Raw genomic sequence first — 16,100 nt, forward strand, 5'->3', positions numbered from 1 at the left:
AAAAAAAAAAAAAAAAAGAGTCATGTAAGTAGGTTATTGCTCCGCTCAGAAGTAGTACAGTAAAAGCCCAATTCCTTACAAAAGACCTGTAAGACCAAACAAGATCCACATCCTCCCCGCCATCCATTGCATCTCCAGCCTCATCCCCTACCACCAACCCTACAGCTCTCACTTTCTTCCAGCCGCCTGGCTTCTTTGCTATTTCTCCAGCCTCAGGGCCTCCACTTTCGCTATGACTTCTGTCTGGAATGCTCTTCCAACACATCTGAGCGTAGCTTTCTCCCTCACCTATTTCTGGTAGTTACCCTAATGTCACCATCTCAATGAGGGCTTCCCTCACCCTATCAGATGGCCTAATTCCTTCCAGTGTTTCCTTTTCCTCCACAGTACTTGAAGGCATCTCACGAATACTACATATTTCACATAGTTATCATGCCTGTCTCCACAATGCAAGCTCTGTGGAGGCAGAAATTTATGTCTCTTCTGTTCACTGCCATATCCCATGTCTAGAACAGTTCTTGCATCTAGCAGGTAAAATAAATGAAGGAAAAATGCAATATGAGACACCCACATAATCAGGGGTAGGGTCTTAATTTATTCTCAAGAACAAAAAGAACATTTCATTTTGCAAAGCAATCTGTGGTTCCCTTCAAAATAAGCAAAAAAAAAAGAAAAAGTATCCTATTGATCTATATAGTTGTTTATTAAGACAATGCTTTGAAACCTGAAAAGAACTTCCCTTTTCTGTTGACCTATACACGCTATTCAGGAACGTAAGGTACAGAGCACTGTTTCCAAATGACAAAGCAAACAAGGCCCTGAATGTTTTCATGTATCTAATTATAAAAGGGCTTATTTGTTATATTTTTACTGAGCACAATAATTTGAGTTGTTCAATTGTAATAACATTTATTACATTTCTCATCCACTCTGAAACACTTAAAATTATAACCTAAGTGAGAAATAATTCACATACTAAAAAATTCACCATTTTAAGTGTACCCTTCTGTGGTTTTCAATATATTCACAAGGTTGTACAAGCATCACTGCTATCTAATTCCAGAACATTTTCAGCACCCCCAAAAAGAAACTCTGTACCCACTAAGAATCATTCTCCATTTCTTTCACTACCCTCTTCCCCCAACAGGCAATAATCAACTTTCTGTCCCTATGAATTTGTCTACTTAAACCTAACATTCTTAACACATGACCTACATGTTTCTCCTGTGGTCTGAAAATACTGACCGAGCACCATGTTGTATCAACTGAATAAATTGTCTTCCTCTTGGCATGGGTTCCCAGAACCACAAAAGTGTTGGTAGCCCTGTCCCTGAGTGAACTAAACCAGTAGGTTCTGAACCTGGGGCAGCAACGGTGAAGAATAGCCCTTGGCCATCCCAGCACTGCAGTTTTATTTCAAAGCACAAATCTCTCACAGGACACACGAGATGCAAGGTGAGAGCTGGAAAATGAGAATGTAAGAAATAAAGCTATTCTAAGAACCTACCCACTTCCAAGGATGAGACTGGGAGGGATACCACAGATAACCCCAGCTCTCTCACTGCTGGCCTCAGCTTCCTAATGCCTGTGGATGGTGAACACGGTATTTCACTACCCAAGGTGAGAAAGATATGGAGGTTTTATTGTAGAGGATACTGGATAAAACAATGAAGGAGTGTGTATGTTGAGTAAGATAACCTGTTTTTCTGTTTAGAGATGGAGTCCCATTATGTTACCCAGGCTGGGCTCAAACTCCTGGGCTCAAGGGATCCTTCCGCCTCAGCCTCCTGATTAGCTGGGATTATAGGCATACACCACCATGCCCAGCTCAAGATAACCTGATTCTTTACACACAAACACAAACAATAATATGGTTCATATCATTTTCGTAAGTGCTAGCTGAATATCTGAATGTAATAATGAGCTGATGACATATGTGGAAGCTCTTTATAAATTACACAATACTATGCAGATGCATTATTCATATTTCCTCATTTCTTCTCTCTCTCTTTTTTTTTTTTTTTTTTGAGATGGAGTCTCGCTCTGTTGCCCAGGCTGGAGTGCAGTGGTGCAATCTCGGCTCACTGCAAGCTCCGCCTCCCGGGTTCACACCATTCTCCCACCTCAGCCTCCTGAGTAGCTGGGACTACAGGCACCCGCCACCACGCCCGGCTAATTTTTTGTGTGTATTTTTAGTAGAGACGGGGTTTCATCGTATTAGCCAGGATGGTTTCAATCTCCTGACTTCGTGATCCGCCTGCCTCGTCCTCCCAAAGTGCTGGGATTACAGGCATGAGCCACCGCGCCTGGCCTAATTTCTTCTCTTTAAAGTCACTGCACCATTCTCAAAAATTACTTAGACCACCTTTGTTGTATGGGAGAAAAAAGAAGGTGGTTCCTACACTCTGGAAGTGTCTAATCTTCTTGAGGACACTGAAGGAAACTGTGAAATACCAGAAAAGCTTTGCAAGTGCAGAGTGATATCTGATAAGAAAATTCTAACCCTGGGGTGGCTTTCAGGGGGTCTCTCTTGCTCGAAGGGATGAGCATAGAATGGGGAAAGTTAGAAAAGGCATTCCAAGTTTGGGGGATTGCGTTTACCAGAGTCAGGCTGTTCTGCCTGAGCTTGGGATCTCTTAACATCTTACCTAGGGACAGAATCTAAACTGGAACCTGCTGCCACATTGTTAAAATCAAGTTCCACATCCTTTAAGGCAAATTTTTCCAGGATTTCAAAGGTCCTGTCTGACTCCTTGGAAATAACAAACATCTGCTTGCACTTCTCAGTAAACTCTTCGTGATAGAAACGTTCAAAGCTGTGCTTGTAGTCTTGATAGTAAAAAAGATAAGTTTTAATAACTTGGATTTGTAGTTTAACATTTTCGATTCCACGTGTTATTACAAATGCCCAGGAAGGCATCTTTCTGTATCTATATCACCTTCTTTCTATTTGTGAAATATTCCATATTTCACAGACCATTCGATACACTAATGAAAGAAAACTACAGGAAAATAATTGAACCTTTCTTCTGCTATTTGTACACAGAATCCTACTTAGGATTCCAAGTTATTTCATGACCTCAGAATGACAAGGGCAAAAAAATTAGGCTTGCTATATAATGCAGGTCATTTTTTCAAACTGTTAGCTAAGTAGGAAGTTATCTAATTCAGTCTTGTGAGGTATGTATGTGTGTCTATCTATGACAGAGGTTGAGGGAGTAGGGTATATTTTTAGGACAAATGCCCTAATAAGGATAACAACCACGGGTACAGCTGCAGCTCTGCCATTGGGCAAGTTTTTTAAACTCTCTGGTAAAATAAGGGGGTGGGGCCAGACAATGGACAATTTCTGAAGTTTCTTCCAGTTTTAATTTACTGCAATTCTAAATTCATTGCCTAATAAAAGTCAGGGTGTTCTGGGCTCCCAAAATGCCCTCCTGTCTCTGGAGACACCCATATTCCCTATGTTTGTTTGTTTGTTTGTTTGTTTGTTTGTTTTAGGAGTAAAGGCTGTTATCAACACATGCAGGAAAAGGAACACCAAATAGTTTAGTCTGATAAGTTCCCAAAACACTCACATTGTACCTTCATAGTTAACAGGGCTGCCCCACGGCTCAGACAGGACCAGAATAGACCGAGAGGATCCACAGGCTGTCCAAGGTTAGCTTCAAGTTTCAAGATCTTAGACAGAATTTGGATGACCTCACAGTCTAACAGTCCTCTTGCACTAACCCTAAGCCTCATCCAATAGTCTCAGGGATCTTCAGGGTCAAGAGTGTAAACTAATAGTTCTACATTGTCTTACAATAACTACCAGCTGCCCAAATGGCCTATCACTACCCTAACTGTGGACTATGAGATTTTGGAGCTACCTAGGTGATTAAAGAGCATTGAAGATCTAAAAGATAAAGAATTCAAGACTTCCTTCTAAAGGAAGGAAGGATTATTTTTAAAATAATCCATCCATTCCATGCCTTCTAATTCAGACATTTGGACCACATATATACATTCAAGAATACGTCTAAAACAAGCTAACCTTTCAGTAATATCCAAAATCAAAGACTAAGGAGAATACTATGGAGAAATAATATGACCTTAACTCCAAAACACAGAAAGGCTATATTCTTAAACACATTAGTGAATATTAATCAATAGATGCAGTTTAGGTTGAGATTAGTAAAAGAATATTAATATTAACCACATTTCTGACTTTAACCAAATGTATATATTCTTATTTAACCCATTTGTTGTTATTCATTCTCACTAGTTATTAACTCTGTGCCTGATATGTGTCCGGTGCTGTTTTTACCGGTTTACATAATTACTCTCAAAGTGGTTAATGTTAACCATTTTACAGAAGAAAAAACTATGGTTTACCAATACTACGTAATGCACTCAAGGTCACATAGCTAGGAGCGGAAAAATACAAGATCCAATGACCTGTCTGTCAGATTCTAAAACCCCAAGCCTGTCATAAATATGTGGGTTCTTTTTAGCTGCTCAACATCCAACCACCCTACCCTAGTTTCAGTAACAGCCCTAGATTATCATAGGGGATCCACCCATCCCAACTCCCAGTTCACATTAGTCCAAGGAAGCTAACTCCACTTCCAGCTCCAGAGGTGGCTTGTGACCCAGGATTAGCCAATCAGAGCATCACATTCCCTTGGTACCCAGTGACTGAATCAAATGCAAGTATATGGCCCAAGTCGGGCTAACCAGGGCCAGAAAGACTCAATGTTAGGAATGCTAGGACTTTGAGCCATTTCTGCTGGACTTGAACCTGGAGCTGCTATGGCCCATCTTCCTCTTCCTTCATGATAGAGAAGCCAAGGAGCTGAGCTAACATCAGGACAGCAGGGCCAGGTTGAGAAGCAGTCAGAGACGAGGGTCTGGTACCATCATTTGAGCAACTGAATGAAGCCTGAGCTGAATCAGACTTAATCCTGGGCTTTTTAGTTATATAAGCTAATAAATTCCCTCTTCGTTAAAATCAGTTTGAGTCACTTGCAACCAAAAGAGTTGGGACTGATACAATGTTCTTTTTCCAGGGTCCAGGTGATTTGGCTTCCAGGCAGTTTTGTGTAGCCTGCAGAGGTTTGTCTTCACCACCACCACCCACACTGAATTCAAATGACTCTCCTGTTCAGTACAGATCCATCTGCTCCCTATCACATTACAAGGACTATTGTGTGCCTGGTCCCTGAAAGCATTTGAGAATGTACCATCTGCCACCATTTTCCATCCCCATGTTAATTGGGCCCTTTCATCAGTAAATCATAATCTTTTGGGGTCATTAAAGCCTTTTGAGAATCTAATCAAAGATACAGGCCATCTGCCTACCCCCAGGACACACATAGGCATATAAACATTCTATTTTTCATTCAATTTCACATAATTTTCATATAGCCTATTTTTCATATAATCATCACAGATCCCTCCTGAAGTGTGTCTAGGTGACAGACTTTTCCCTTTTTAATCTGGTACATGTCCACAGGACACTATTTCCAAAAATAATGGTAATCATTTCATTCAGAGGCAATATAATGTCAGGCAATGCTTCTCAAACTTTAATGTACACGTGAAGCTCCTAGTCATCTTGTTAAACTGCAAATTTTAATTCAGTTGACCTGGAATGGAGCTCAAGATTCTACCTTTCTAACAAGCTATTGGGTGATGCTGAGGCTGCCAATCCATGAGTCACATTCTAATAAAAGAGGTGAAAAAGAGCAGGCATAGATTTTAGAGTCAGAGGGACCTGAGTTCAAATCTTGGATTGGTCCCTCACTAGTTATGTGACATTGGTAAGTCATTTCACTGCTACACAGCAGCTTTCATTTGCTCATCAGTAGAACCAGAATTATAATATAACACCTACCTTGCAGGGTTAAACCTTGAAGATTAAATGTAATAACATAACCAAAGCACCAGAAAATTAATAAAAGTTGATTCTCTTCCTCTTAGCTCAGTATTTCTGAATTTTGGGTAATTCTTTGTTATGGGGGCCATCCTGTGCACTATAGGATGCTTGTCAGTATCGCTGGCCTCTCCCCGTTAGATGCTAGTACCTCTCCCCCAATTGTGACAACCGAAAGTGTTTTCAGACATGGCCAAATGTCCCTTGAGGGAGCAAAATCGGCCCTGGTTGAGAACCACTGCTCTAGAGTCACTTGTTAAATGCCAGATACTTTGGGTATTCTCTGAGCTCCTTGACCCCCTAAACAATGTTCCATGACTGACTCATTACTTGCTCTTATTTTCAGCTGCAAAAATCTTCAAAGTGGAGAAATATATGTCACAAGAACACAATAATAATTTTTAAATGCTTAAGAAATATTTGCAATCATTTAAAAATTCCTTTCACAAGGAAGACCTATAAAAACATTACCTTTATGTTGATAATGGACTTAGTTATCTCTATATTTACTAACCTATATTTTCAATCATTGAAGTGGCTGGGTGAAGTTTTTCTATCACAACTGACCAGTCCTTGAAAACCAGCTCACCCAACTCGTGGAGACCACTATAAAATCTCACAGGGAGCCCTTTACTAATAATCTTGGCCTTAAGCTTTCCAATCCTCAATTTTTCCTCTTCGTTCGTTGAAGAACTCAAGGGCAGCCTCTCTCCCTTTTCCTCATCATCTGAAGCCTTCAGCAGTGTGGTTCCAGTCCTAAAGTAAAAATACTGAAATTGAGATTCATTCAGAAATGCTGCTTGGATTATCTCAAACTCCGTCAGACTGCAGTTGGGGTTCTCCAGAACCCAAGGATAACCGTTTTTTGCAGCAACATAGAGATTCTGTTCTACTTTGGATAAGCTTGACAAGCGAGTCACTTTGGAGGTCATGAAATGTGAGTAGTCGGGGAGGAAGTCTCCATACGTCTGACCCAGCATGCAGATGAAAAAGGGAAAGCAGCTGTTCACATAGTCAAGGCAGAGCTTCAGATGTTGGGACTGAAGACAAGAATACTGTCTAAACAGGTGGGTGGGTAAGGATTTTGGGGCCTTTAATTCTGACCAACTCAGGTCCACGGCTTTGAAATATGTGCCCCGGGAATTGCAGAGTTCATTAAGCTGAGGGAAGATGTTGTTTGCCAAAAAGTCTCTCTCTTCTTGAAAATCATTCAGAGTCGAGCAGATGTAAGGCTGAATGGGTTTCTGGGGCTTTTGAAGGAATTGGGTATACCTTTGTACATTCTCATTTGTCTTCTGGCTCATTTCTCTTTGCTTGGGGACAACACTATGCATAAAATATCACAATTTTCATCCTAGCACAGCCACCAACCCCCACTGCTTCTAATCTTCTTCCCAATTATGTTTACTATGAACAGGTGGAAATCTTTCTTGAAAATTGTTTCTTATCAGTATTGGAAGGTGAGAGATGCCAACCAAGGGACAGATCAGAGTTGAAAAACAATCCAGTTTAAGTTAGGACTGAAAAAGAAAAAAAACATTCATTTTAGGATTACAGGCAGTGCATATCTCCCCTGTACTTCCAAAGCTTTTGCTGAACCAGAAGGCAAGTGGGCACAGGCCAGAGGCCTCCCCCTTTTTCCCCCAGCCTCCTAGTCTACCTTCTCAGTGTCCCTGCGGCCAGCTGCTACTTCGGTCCCCTATGAATTTGGAAGTTATACAAGGGCACTTGCTGATAATGTGAAATAGAAAACAAACCCAGAAAAGGAGCTCAATGTCTTTAAGAGCAGAACAAGCCAAGGAAGACCTATGACTGTGACCAGAAGCAAGAATGAAAGCAGGTCTGAAGATGAAGTTAGGACAGGAGGAACAAAGGCCCTGGACTGAAAGCAGCTGGCAGCTGAGAGGCAAGGAAGTCTGGATCTAAAAACCTGGGAAAGTTCAGGGAATTTTCTTAGTCTTATATTGCGCAGGCTCATACAACATTCCACTCATCTCCATGAATTAAATTCCACTGAGCTAATGGAAAAACATACACCATCCAACAATGTCATAGCTATGCTTGCAAGAGCTCAGAAAAAAAAAAAAAAAAATGGTAACAACCTAGTTGTATGAGGTTTTTCTTGATACAACTCTTTTCCATGCCAAATATTGCTCTTCTTTGGTTATGTTTATTGCTCTCAGTTGTGGAAAAACATATCACATTATGGAGCAATTTTTCATCAGGATCACCTGACAACAATATAACAATGCAGTACCTTTTTAAAAAGTGTTAACCCTTTGCATGGTATTGCTCTGACAATCCTATGATAGCCAGGATTACCACTCCACTTTATGAATGAAGAAACACAAGTGCAGACAGGATAAACAGGACATCCAAAGTCAGTTAGCTAGGAAGTGGAGAGCCAGGATCTAAACGTGGGTCAGTCTTACTCCAGAACACATACAGTATGATGCCACCATAGTATAAAGATAAGACCCTAGGTCATGCAGACACTATAAAATTGGTGGGTGGGAAACACCTACGCAATAAGCAATACTGTAATAAATAGGTGGCAATTTAGAAAAGAGTAATTTAAACCACAATCTCACACTATTTTACAAAAAAAAAAAAATTCTGAAAGATGGCAGAATAGACACTAGGGGAGTTTTATCAATAGACACCTCACCAGCCATGTAGAAGGCTCAAGATAGATTACTGGCCCTTGCAGATTCTACCTTCTCCTATTCCCCTGTGACAAAAGTCATTCCTATTTTACTCACTACCAATCCTTTATCAATAGATATATAAACAGAACCACACTCAGAGATGTGTCAAATAATGGAAACTTCAGATAAATTTTAAATAGCTATGAATAATAGGTGAAAAAAAGCTAGTGGAGGGCCGGGCGTGGTGGCTTACACCTATAATCCCAGGAGTTTGAGACCAGCCTGGCCAACATGGTGAAACCCGTCTCTACTAAAAATACAAAATTAGCTGGGTGAGGTGGCACATGCCTATAATCCCAGCTACTAGGGAGGTTGAGGCAGGAGAATCACATGAACCCAGGAGGTGGAAGCTGCAGTGAGCCAAGATCGCACCATCGCACTCCAGCCTGGGCAATAAGAGCAAAACTCCATTTAAAAAAAAAAAAAAAAAAAAGCTAGTGGAAAATACGTAAAACATGTGTAAATAGATGTAAAGTTTCAGCAAAGAGATGAAAACTATGAGAAAGACTCAAATGAAAACATTCAAAAGAAAAAACATGGTATCAGAGATGAATTCCTTCATCAGGCTTTCTAGAAAACTTAACACAGCAGAAGAAAGAATCAGAAAACGTGAAGATGGGACAACAGAAATCCAAACTAAAACGCAAAGAGGAAAACAAGGAGAGAGGAAAAGAAACACCAAATACCCAAGAGCTATGGGAACAACTTCATCTACTCCAAATAGATATACCTGAAGTACTGGAAGGAGAAAAGAGGTAATGAGGCAGAAGACATAGTTAGGCGAGGAAGGGAAAGGCTTGAATGTTCAAAAATAATGAAAGATATAAAACCACAAATCCAAGAAAGTCAGATAAACCCAAGCAGTATAAATACAAAAAAAAGATAAAAAGAAAAAAATAATAAAACACCTAGACACATCACACAGATAAACAAAGATAATTGAGTGAATTCTTTGTTTTGTAATTTTTTTTTTTTTTTTGTAGTGACAGGGTCTCACTTTGTTGCCCAGGCTAGTCTCAAACTCTTGGCTTCAAGCAATCCTCCCACCTCAGTCTCCAAAGTGTTGAGATTACAGGTGTGAGCCACTGCACCTAGCCAAGTGAATTCTTTAAAGTACCAACTGGGATAAAAAAAAATAGTCAACCCAGAATTATATATCAGGTGAAATGTCTATAACAATGAAGGAAAACTGAAGACTTTTTCAGACAAACAAAACTGAGTAAATTGACTTCCAGAAGGCCTGTGCAATAAGAAATGTTAAAAGAAGTTCTTCAGAAGCTAGGTGCAGTAGCTCACGCCTGTAATCCCAGCACTTTGGGAGGTCGAAGCGGGTGGATCACAAGGTCAGAAGTTCGAGACAAGCCTGGCCAACATGGTGAAACCCCGTCTCTACTAAAAATACAAAAATTAGCTGGGTGTGGTGGTGCACACCTGTAATCCCAGCTACTCAGGAGGCTGAGGCAGGAGAATTGCTTGAACCCAGGAGGCAGAGTTTTCAGTGACCCATGATGGCACCACTGCACTCCAGCCTGGGTGGCAGACCAAGACTCCGTCTCAGGGGAAAAAAAAAGGGGGTACACACTGTAAACCCTAGAGCAACTAATACAAATTTTAAGAAGAAACATAACTAATAAGCCAATAGGAGAGCTCAATTGGAATTAGTGCAAAAGAATGCCAAGAAAGAGAAAAATAACCAGATGGAACAAATAGAAAACAAATAGCAAGATGGCAGATTGAAATCCCATAACATCAATAATTAAACTAGATGTAAATCCCTCCCTTAAAGGGAGAGATTAGGAGATAAGATTTAAAAAGCAACACCCCACTACATGCTGCCTAGAATAAATCTACTCTAAATATAAAGAGATAGACAAAATAAAAGTAAAAGGTTGGAAAAAGATATACCATGCAAACACTATTTAAAAGTAAACTAGAGGGCCTATATTATTATTCAGAAAAAAAGCAGACTGCAGAATAAGGACTACTACTAGGAATAGAGAGTGACATTACATTACATAATAATGAATATAAAAATAATTCATAGGTCAAAGAGAAAGTAAAAGAAATTAGAATGACAGAAGGCAGCTCATTTGTTAGCTGGAGAAGGTTTGGGGAGGAAATACTACAAATGGAAAGGAGCACAAGGAAACTCTTTGGAATGATGGAAATGTTCTATATCCTAATTATAGTGGTGGTTACACAGGTGTAGATATTCATCAAAGTTTATCAGTTGAACACTTTAAATGGGTGCATTTTATGTAATGTAAATTACATCAAAATAAAGTTGATTATTTTTTAAAATCCAGGAACTACATAGCAAGAGGAAAATGTTAAAGTGAAAAAAGAAAAAAAGTAGTTATAGACCATAATAATAGCAATGTGAATAGAACACTGCTAAATATGGGAGACAGCACAGTATAGAGATTGAACGTCCAAGCTCAGACCAATTCCCTGGATTCAAGTCCTTACAGTCAGTTTCTTAAATCCACTGTGCTTCAGTTTCCTCATCTGTAAAATAGGGATAACATTACCTATATCGCAGAGTGGTTGAGAAGATTAAAGAAGTTATTAGATGCAAAATGCTTAGAACAGTGCTTAGAAACAAATGCTCAATAAACGTTAATAATTATTATTAAAAATGAATGCACACAACGAACAAAAGGAAAGAAAAACAACATGGCAGCTGCCTTAGAATACTCATATTGTGGCAAAACTGCTTCTATAATCAAAATTGCTATAAATTACAGTTATTTTATAGTAAAAACAAATTAAAAAATAGTCATCTCCATACTCTGCTTCACAATTGCTGATAAAAAAAAAAATTCCCACTTTTTGCAAGAATAAATTAAAAACAGAAAACAGAAACCTAAATGAAAAAAGGAGTTATTTTTGAGTGGACAGAAAACACAGAAAAATAGGGCGTGCATTTTTATTTTTCTGTTTTTTGAGACAGAGTCTCGCTCTGTCACTCAGGCTGGAGTGCAGTGGCGTTATCATTGCTCAGTGAACCTCAAACTCTTGGACTCATGCAATCCTCCTGCCTCTGTCTCTCAAATAGCTGACACTACAGGTACCTGCCACTGTGACTGGCTAAGTTTTTTTAAAGACAAGGTCTCACTAAGTTTCTCAGGCTGGTCTTGAACTCCTAGCCTCAAGAGATCCTCCTGCTTCAACCTCCCAAAGTGGTATCCACCATGCCTGGTGTATTTTGCTTTAAAACAATTCAAAAAAAAAAAAAATTTATGCCAACCGGGCGTGATGGCTCACGTCTATAATCTCAGCACTTTGGGAGGCCGAGGCAGGTGCATCACGAGGTCAGGAGTTCAAGAGCAGCCAGGCCAATATGGTGAAACCCCATCTCTACTAAAAATACAAAAAAAAATTAGCCGGGCGTGGTGGCACACACCTGTAGTCCCAGCTACTCGGGAGGCTGAGACAGGAGAATTGCTTGAACCCAGGAGGCAGAAGGAGTGAGCTGAGATCGCGCCACTGCACTCCAGCCTGGGCAACAGAGCGAGACCCCATTTCAAAAAAAAAAATTACTATAAATATTTCATTATTACTGTAAGTGGAGGAAAAAACATATATATGGCACAAATAGACAGTAGCTGTAAAAATAAATGCATTAAGGCCAGGAGTCATGGCTCACTCCTGTAATCCCAACAGTTTGGAAGGCCAAAGAGGGCAGACTGCTTGAGCCCAGGGGTGTCCAGGCTGCTGTAAGGTATGATGGAACCACTGGGCTCCAGCCTGGGTGGCACAGCGAGGCCCTGTCTCTAAATAAATAAATATAAATGCATTAAAAAGAAAACAATGTAATTAAATTCTAGTTAGATACAGTTCTTTTTATTAGAAAGGGAGAGATGAACGTGTTCTTAGACGGACATGTACCAAACTGACTTTCTCTTCCCATAATCAGTAAGACTGAAACAGAATTGAAAGGGTTCAACTTTTGCACGAGGAAGTCAATGTTATTTAATATTTTGCTGCTGGCCCACCTGATAGCAGTAACTGGCATCAGAGTGGCACCTCCTACTTTGTTGGGTACACTCCCAGAGGTTGTACCCAACTCTGAGCATGGACTTCAGAGTCATATAAATCTTGCCTCAGGGTCTGACTCTGACACAGTTTCTGCAGCTGTAAATCTGGAATACTGACCTTACCCCTAAGATGGGAATAAATGAGGCCTTGTATAATAAGCACCTCATAAGCCTTTGTCTTTTAAAATTTTTTCTTTTAACACTGTGAAGGTAGACTTCTCATTAAGAAATATCCTTCCCAACAGATTTCTCAATCAAGCTATCACTCTTTAATATACATTTTATTTTATTTTTTATTTTTTGAGACAGAGTCTCACTCTGTCACCCAGGCTGGAGTGCAGTGACGTGATCTTGGCTTACTGCAATCTCTACCTCCTGGATTCAAGTAATTCTCCTGCCTCGGCCTCCTGAGTAGCTGGGATTACAGGCGCGTGCCACCACACCTGGCACACCTGGCTAATTTTTGTATTTTTAGTAGAGATGGGGTTTCACCATGTTGGTCAGGCTGCTCTTGAACTCCTGACCTTATGATCCACCCTCCTCAGCCTCCCAAAGTGCTGAGATTACAGGCATGAGCCACTGCGCCAGGCCTAATATACATTTTAGAATCTGCAAGGTCTACACAAAGTCCTCAATAAAAGTTTGCTATTTCTATTATTGCTGTTAATATTATTTCTAGTGCAAATGTCTGAATTCATATTTCATGATGAAGCAGCCTCAGTAATATCACTGTATTTATTGTAGCTCTTTATAACAAAAAGTTATAAGAAAAATCTATTAACTGGTCAAAAATGCCTCTGACCTTTTTCAGGAATTTCTTGCAACATTTTAAGGCTTAGAAATTTCTATACTCAAATCCCACCTCACCTCCACCCCACAATCCTTTTAGTATCATTTTAGTAATTTTATCCCTGACAGCCCCAAGTTGTATTTTTTCTTTTTTCAAAAGCTTCTTATAGCCTGGCTAACATGGCAAAACCCCGTGTCTACCAAAGAATACAAAAATTAGCCAGGCATGGTGGTGCATGCCTGTAGTGCCAGCTACTCAAGAGGCTGAGATGGAAAAACTGCTTGAACCCAGGAGGCGGAGGCTGCATTGAGCCAAGATTATGCCACTGCACTCCAGCCCGGGCAACAGAGTGAGACCCTGCCTCAAAAAAAAAAAAAAAAAATTCTTACGCTTAAAATGTAAATTGATGAGAATGTAAGTTTGTGCAACTTTCCTAGGAGCAAACTGTCAGTGTATAGCCAAAGCCTTGTAAAACAAATCATGTATTTTTACCAAGCATTCCAATTTTAGAAAGCTACTCTATTTGTCTATAAGGATTTACCTCTAAGGGTTTTCACTGCAGTGATATTTACAATGGTTTTAAAACTGCTAACAAATTAAAGGTCTAACAATAACAAATTGGATATCTTGTGGAAAATGTTTATCATATATTGGTAAGTGAAAAAGATAGTTATAAAACTGTATTATTGTGTGATCCCATTTTTAACTTAAAATGTGTTAAATATTAATAAAGACATCAAGATGCTAATAGTGATATACCTGATTACAGCATATGGGTTATTTTAATTTTTTTCCTTGACTTTTTTTTTTTTTTGAGAGGGAGTCTCACTCTGTCACCCAGGCTGGAGTACAGTGGCATGATCTCAGCTAACTGTTCAAGGGATTCTCCTGCTTCAGTCTCCCAAGCAGCTGGGATTACAGGCACCTGCCACTATGCCCAGCTAATTTTTGTATTTTAGTAGAGATAGGGTTTCACCATGTTGGCCAGACTGGTCTCGAACTCCTGACCCCAAGTGATCCATCCGCCTTGGCCTCCCAAAGTGATCCACTTGCCTCGGCCTCCCAAAGTGCTGGAATTACAGGTGTGAGCCACCGTGCCTGACTGGTTGCATTGATCTGTTTGTATATTCAGATATGTAGAGGACACATCATTCTTTTTCACTGTGCAGCATCTGAATCCCATTCTTATATGAGGGAAACCCCCACCTTATGATTCTGAGCCTCCCATGAGAGAAGCTGAAAATGCCATGTAAAACCTTTCCCAGCTTCCCTTGCAACTAAGGTATAATAAGTAGCCTTCAAACGGGCCCCAGTGCTCTCTGGCTGCTGGTATTTACAGCCTCGTGTAATCTCATTGGGTAGGGTTGTTTCCGAAATGATGGTGTGTGATTTCTGAGGTTGGTTATGAGTCATTGTGCTTCCTGCTTTGTTCTCTGTCTTGGATCACTCACTCCAGGGGAGGCCAGCTGCCATGCTGTGAGCACACTTAAGCAGCCCTATGGAGAGGTCCATGTGATGATGAACCGAGGCCCCAGCCAACAGCCATGTGAAGGAGCCATCGTGGAAGCAGATCTTCCAGCTCCTCTTGAGCCTCCAGATGATTTCAGCTTCAGCCAATGTCTTGACTGCAAGTTCATGAGAGACCCGAGCCAGAACTACCCAGTTAGGTGCTTCTAGATTCCTGACCTACAGATATTGTGTAAGAGAATAAATGTTTACTGTTTTAAGCTGCTAAATTTAGGGGTAGTTTGTTATACAACAATAGATAATACAAGGGTTACAGAACCTGACCCAAGTTCTTCATTTGTTTTATATTCCTCAGTATTTTATAGTTTTCTTCATGTTGGAACTATGTCTTTCTTAAGTTTATTTCTAAGCATTTTATGGTTTTTGTCTCTAATATGAATGAAACTTTTTAAAATTTTCACTTCTATGTGTTTTTTGAAAGATTAGAGCAAAACTAGTGATTTTTATATATTTATCTTATAGCCAATAATTTACCAGATTCTCGTATTATTCTATACTTTTTTTTAAGGGGTTGGGCAGTGGCTCAACTCAAGGCGGATCACCCACCCACTTCCAAGATCCAACTATAAGCTTTTTAACTGCAGCAACTTAAGTATATGCTATTAGAGCTGGAATTAATCATTCTATACTTAAAACAAAAAACCCTAGGGTCTCCTGGATTTCTGGGACATGCAATTGTCATCAGTAAGAAGGAATTTCAAAATAAAGGACTCTACCTTTTCTAAAATTTATGCCAATTACTTGGTTTCCTTGTCTTGTTGTTAAATCCTCCTAAACTGTGTGGGACATTACTGACAATAGCAAGCATCTGTATCTGGTTCCTGATTTTTTTTTTAGTGAAATGGCTTTTAGTGTTTTGTTGTTTAGAATGATAGTTGCTGTTAGTTTTCTTTAATTGAGGTATACATAACAAAATTCAACCTTTTAAAGTGTACAGTTTGATGAATTTTAACAACTACTGATATCAAGATCAAGAGCATTTCTGTCACCCCAAAAAATTCCCTGGTACTCCTTTGCAGACATTCTTTTATATCTTTACTTCAGTTTAAATAAGATACTTACACTTACGATGTAAATCCATTGTTAATATTTGCACAAGGCTGGGCACAGGGGCTCAC

The 16,100-nt window shown here is 39.8% G+C and overlaps 1 protein-coding gene across 1 annotated transcript in view; it reads right to left on the minus strand.

The window, feature by feature from the left end:
* Window positions 1-16,100, minus strand: part of LOC105536259 (tetratricopeptide repeat protein GNN) — a gene marked incomplete at its 3' end in the record, with an annotated part of 54,932 nt that overhangs the window by 29,994 nt on the left and 8,838 nt on the right. Inside the window, exons 2-3 of the mRNA XM_011975595.1 lie at window positions 6,432-7,437; window positions 2,649-2,829 (exon numbers count right to left, since the gene is read on the minus strand). Coding sequence (XP_011830985.1) covers window positions 2,649-2,829; window positions 6,432-7,251 — 1,001 coding nt within the window. The remainder of the gene's footprint in view (window positions 1-2,648; window positions 2,830-6,431; window positions 7,438-16,100) is intronic.

This window comes from Mandrillus leucophaeus, unplaced genomic scaffold (genome assembly GCF_000951045.1).
Source record: "Mandrillus leucophaeus isolate KB7577 unplaced genomic scaffold, Mleu.le_1.0 Scaffold157, whole genome shotgun sequence".
Lineage (NCBI taxonomy): Eukaryota > Metazoa > Chordata > Mammalia > Primates > Cercopithecidae > Mandrillus > Mandrillus leucophaeus.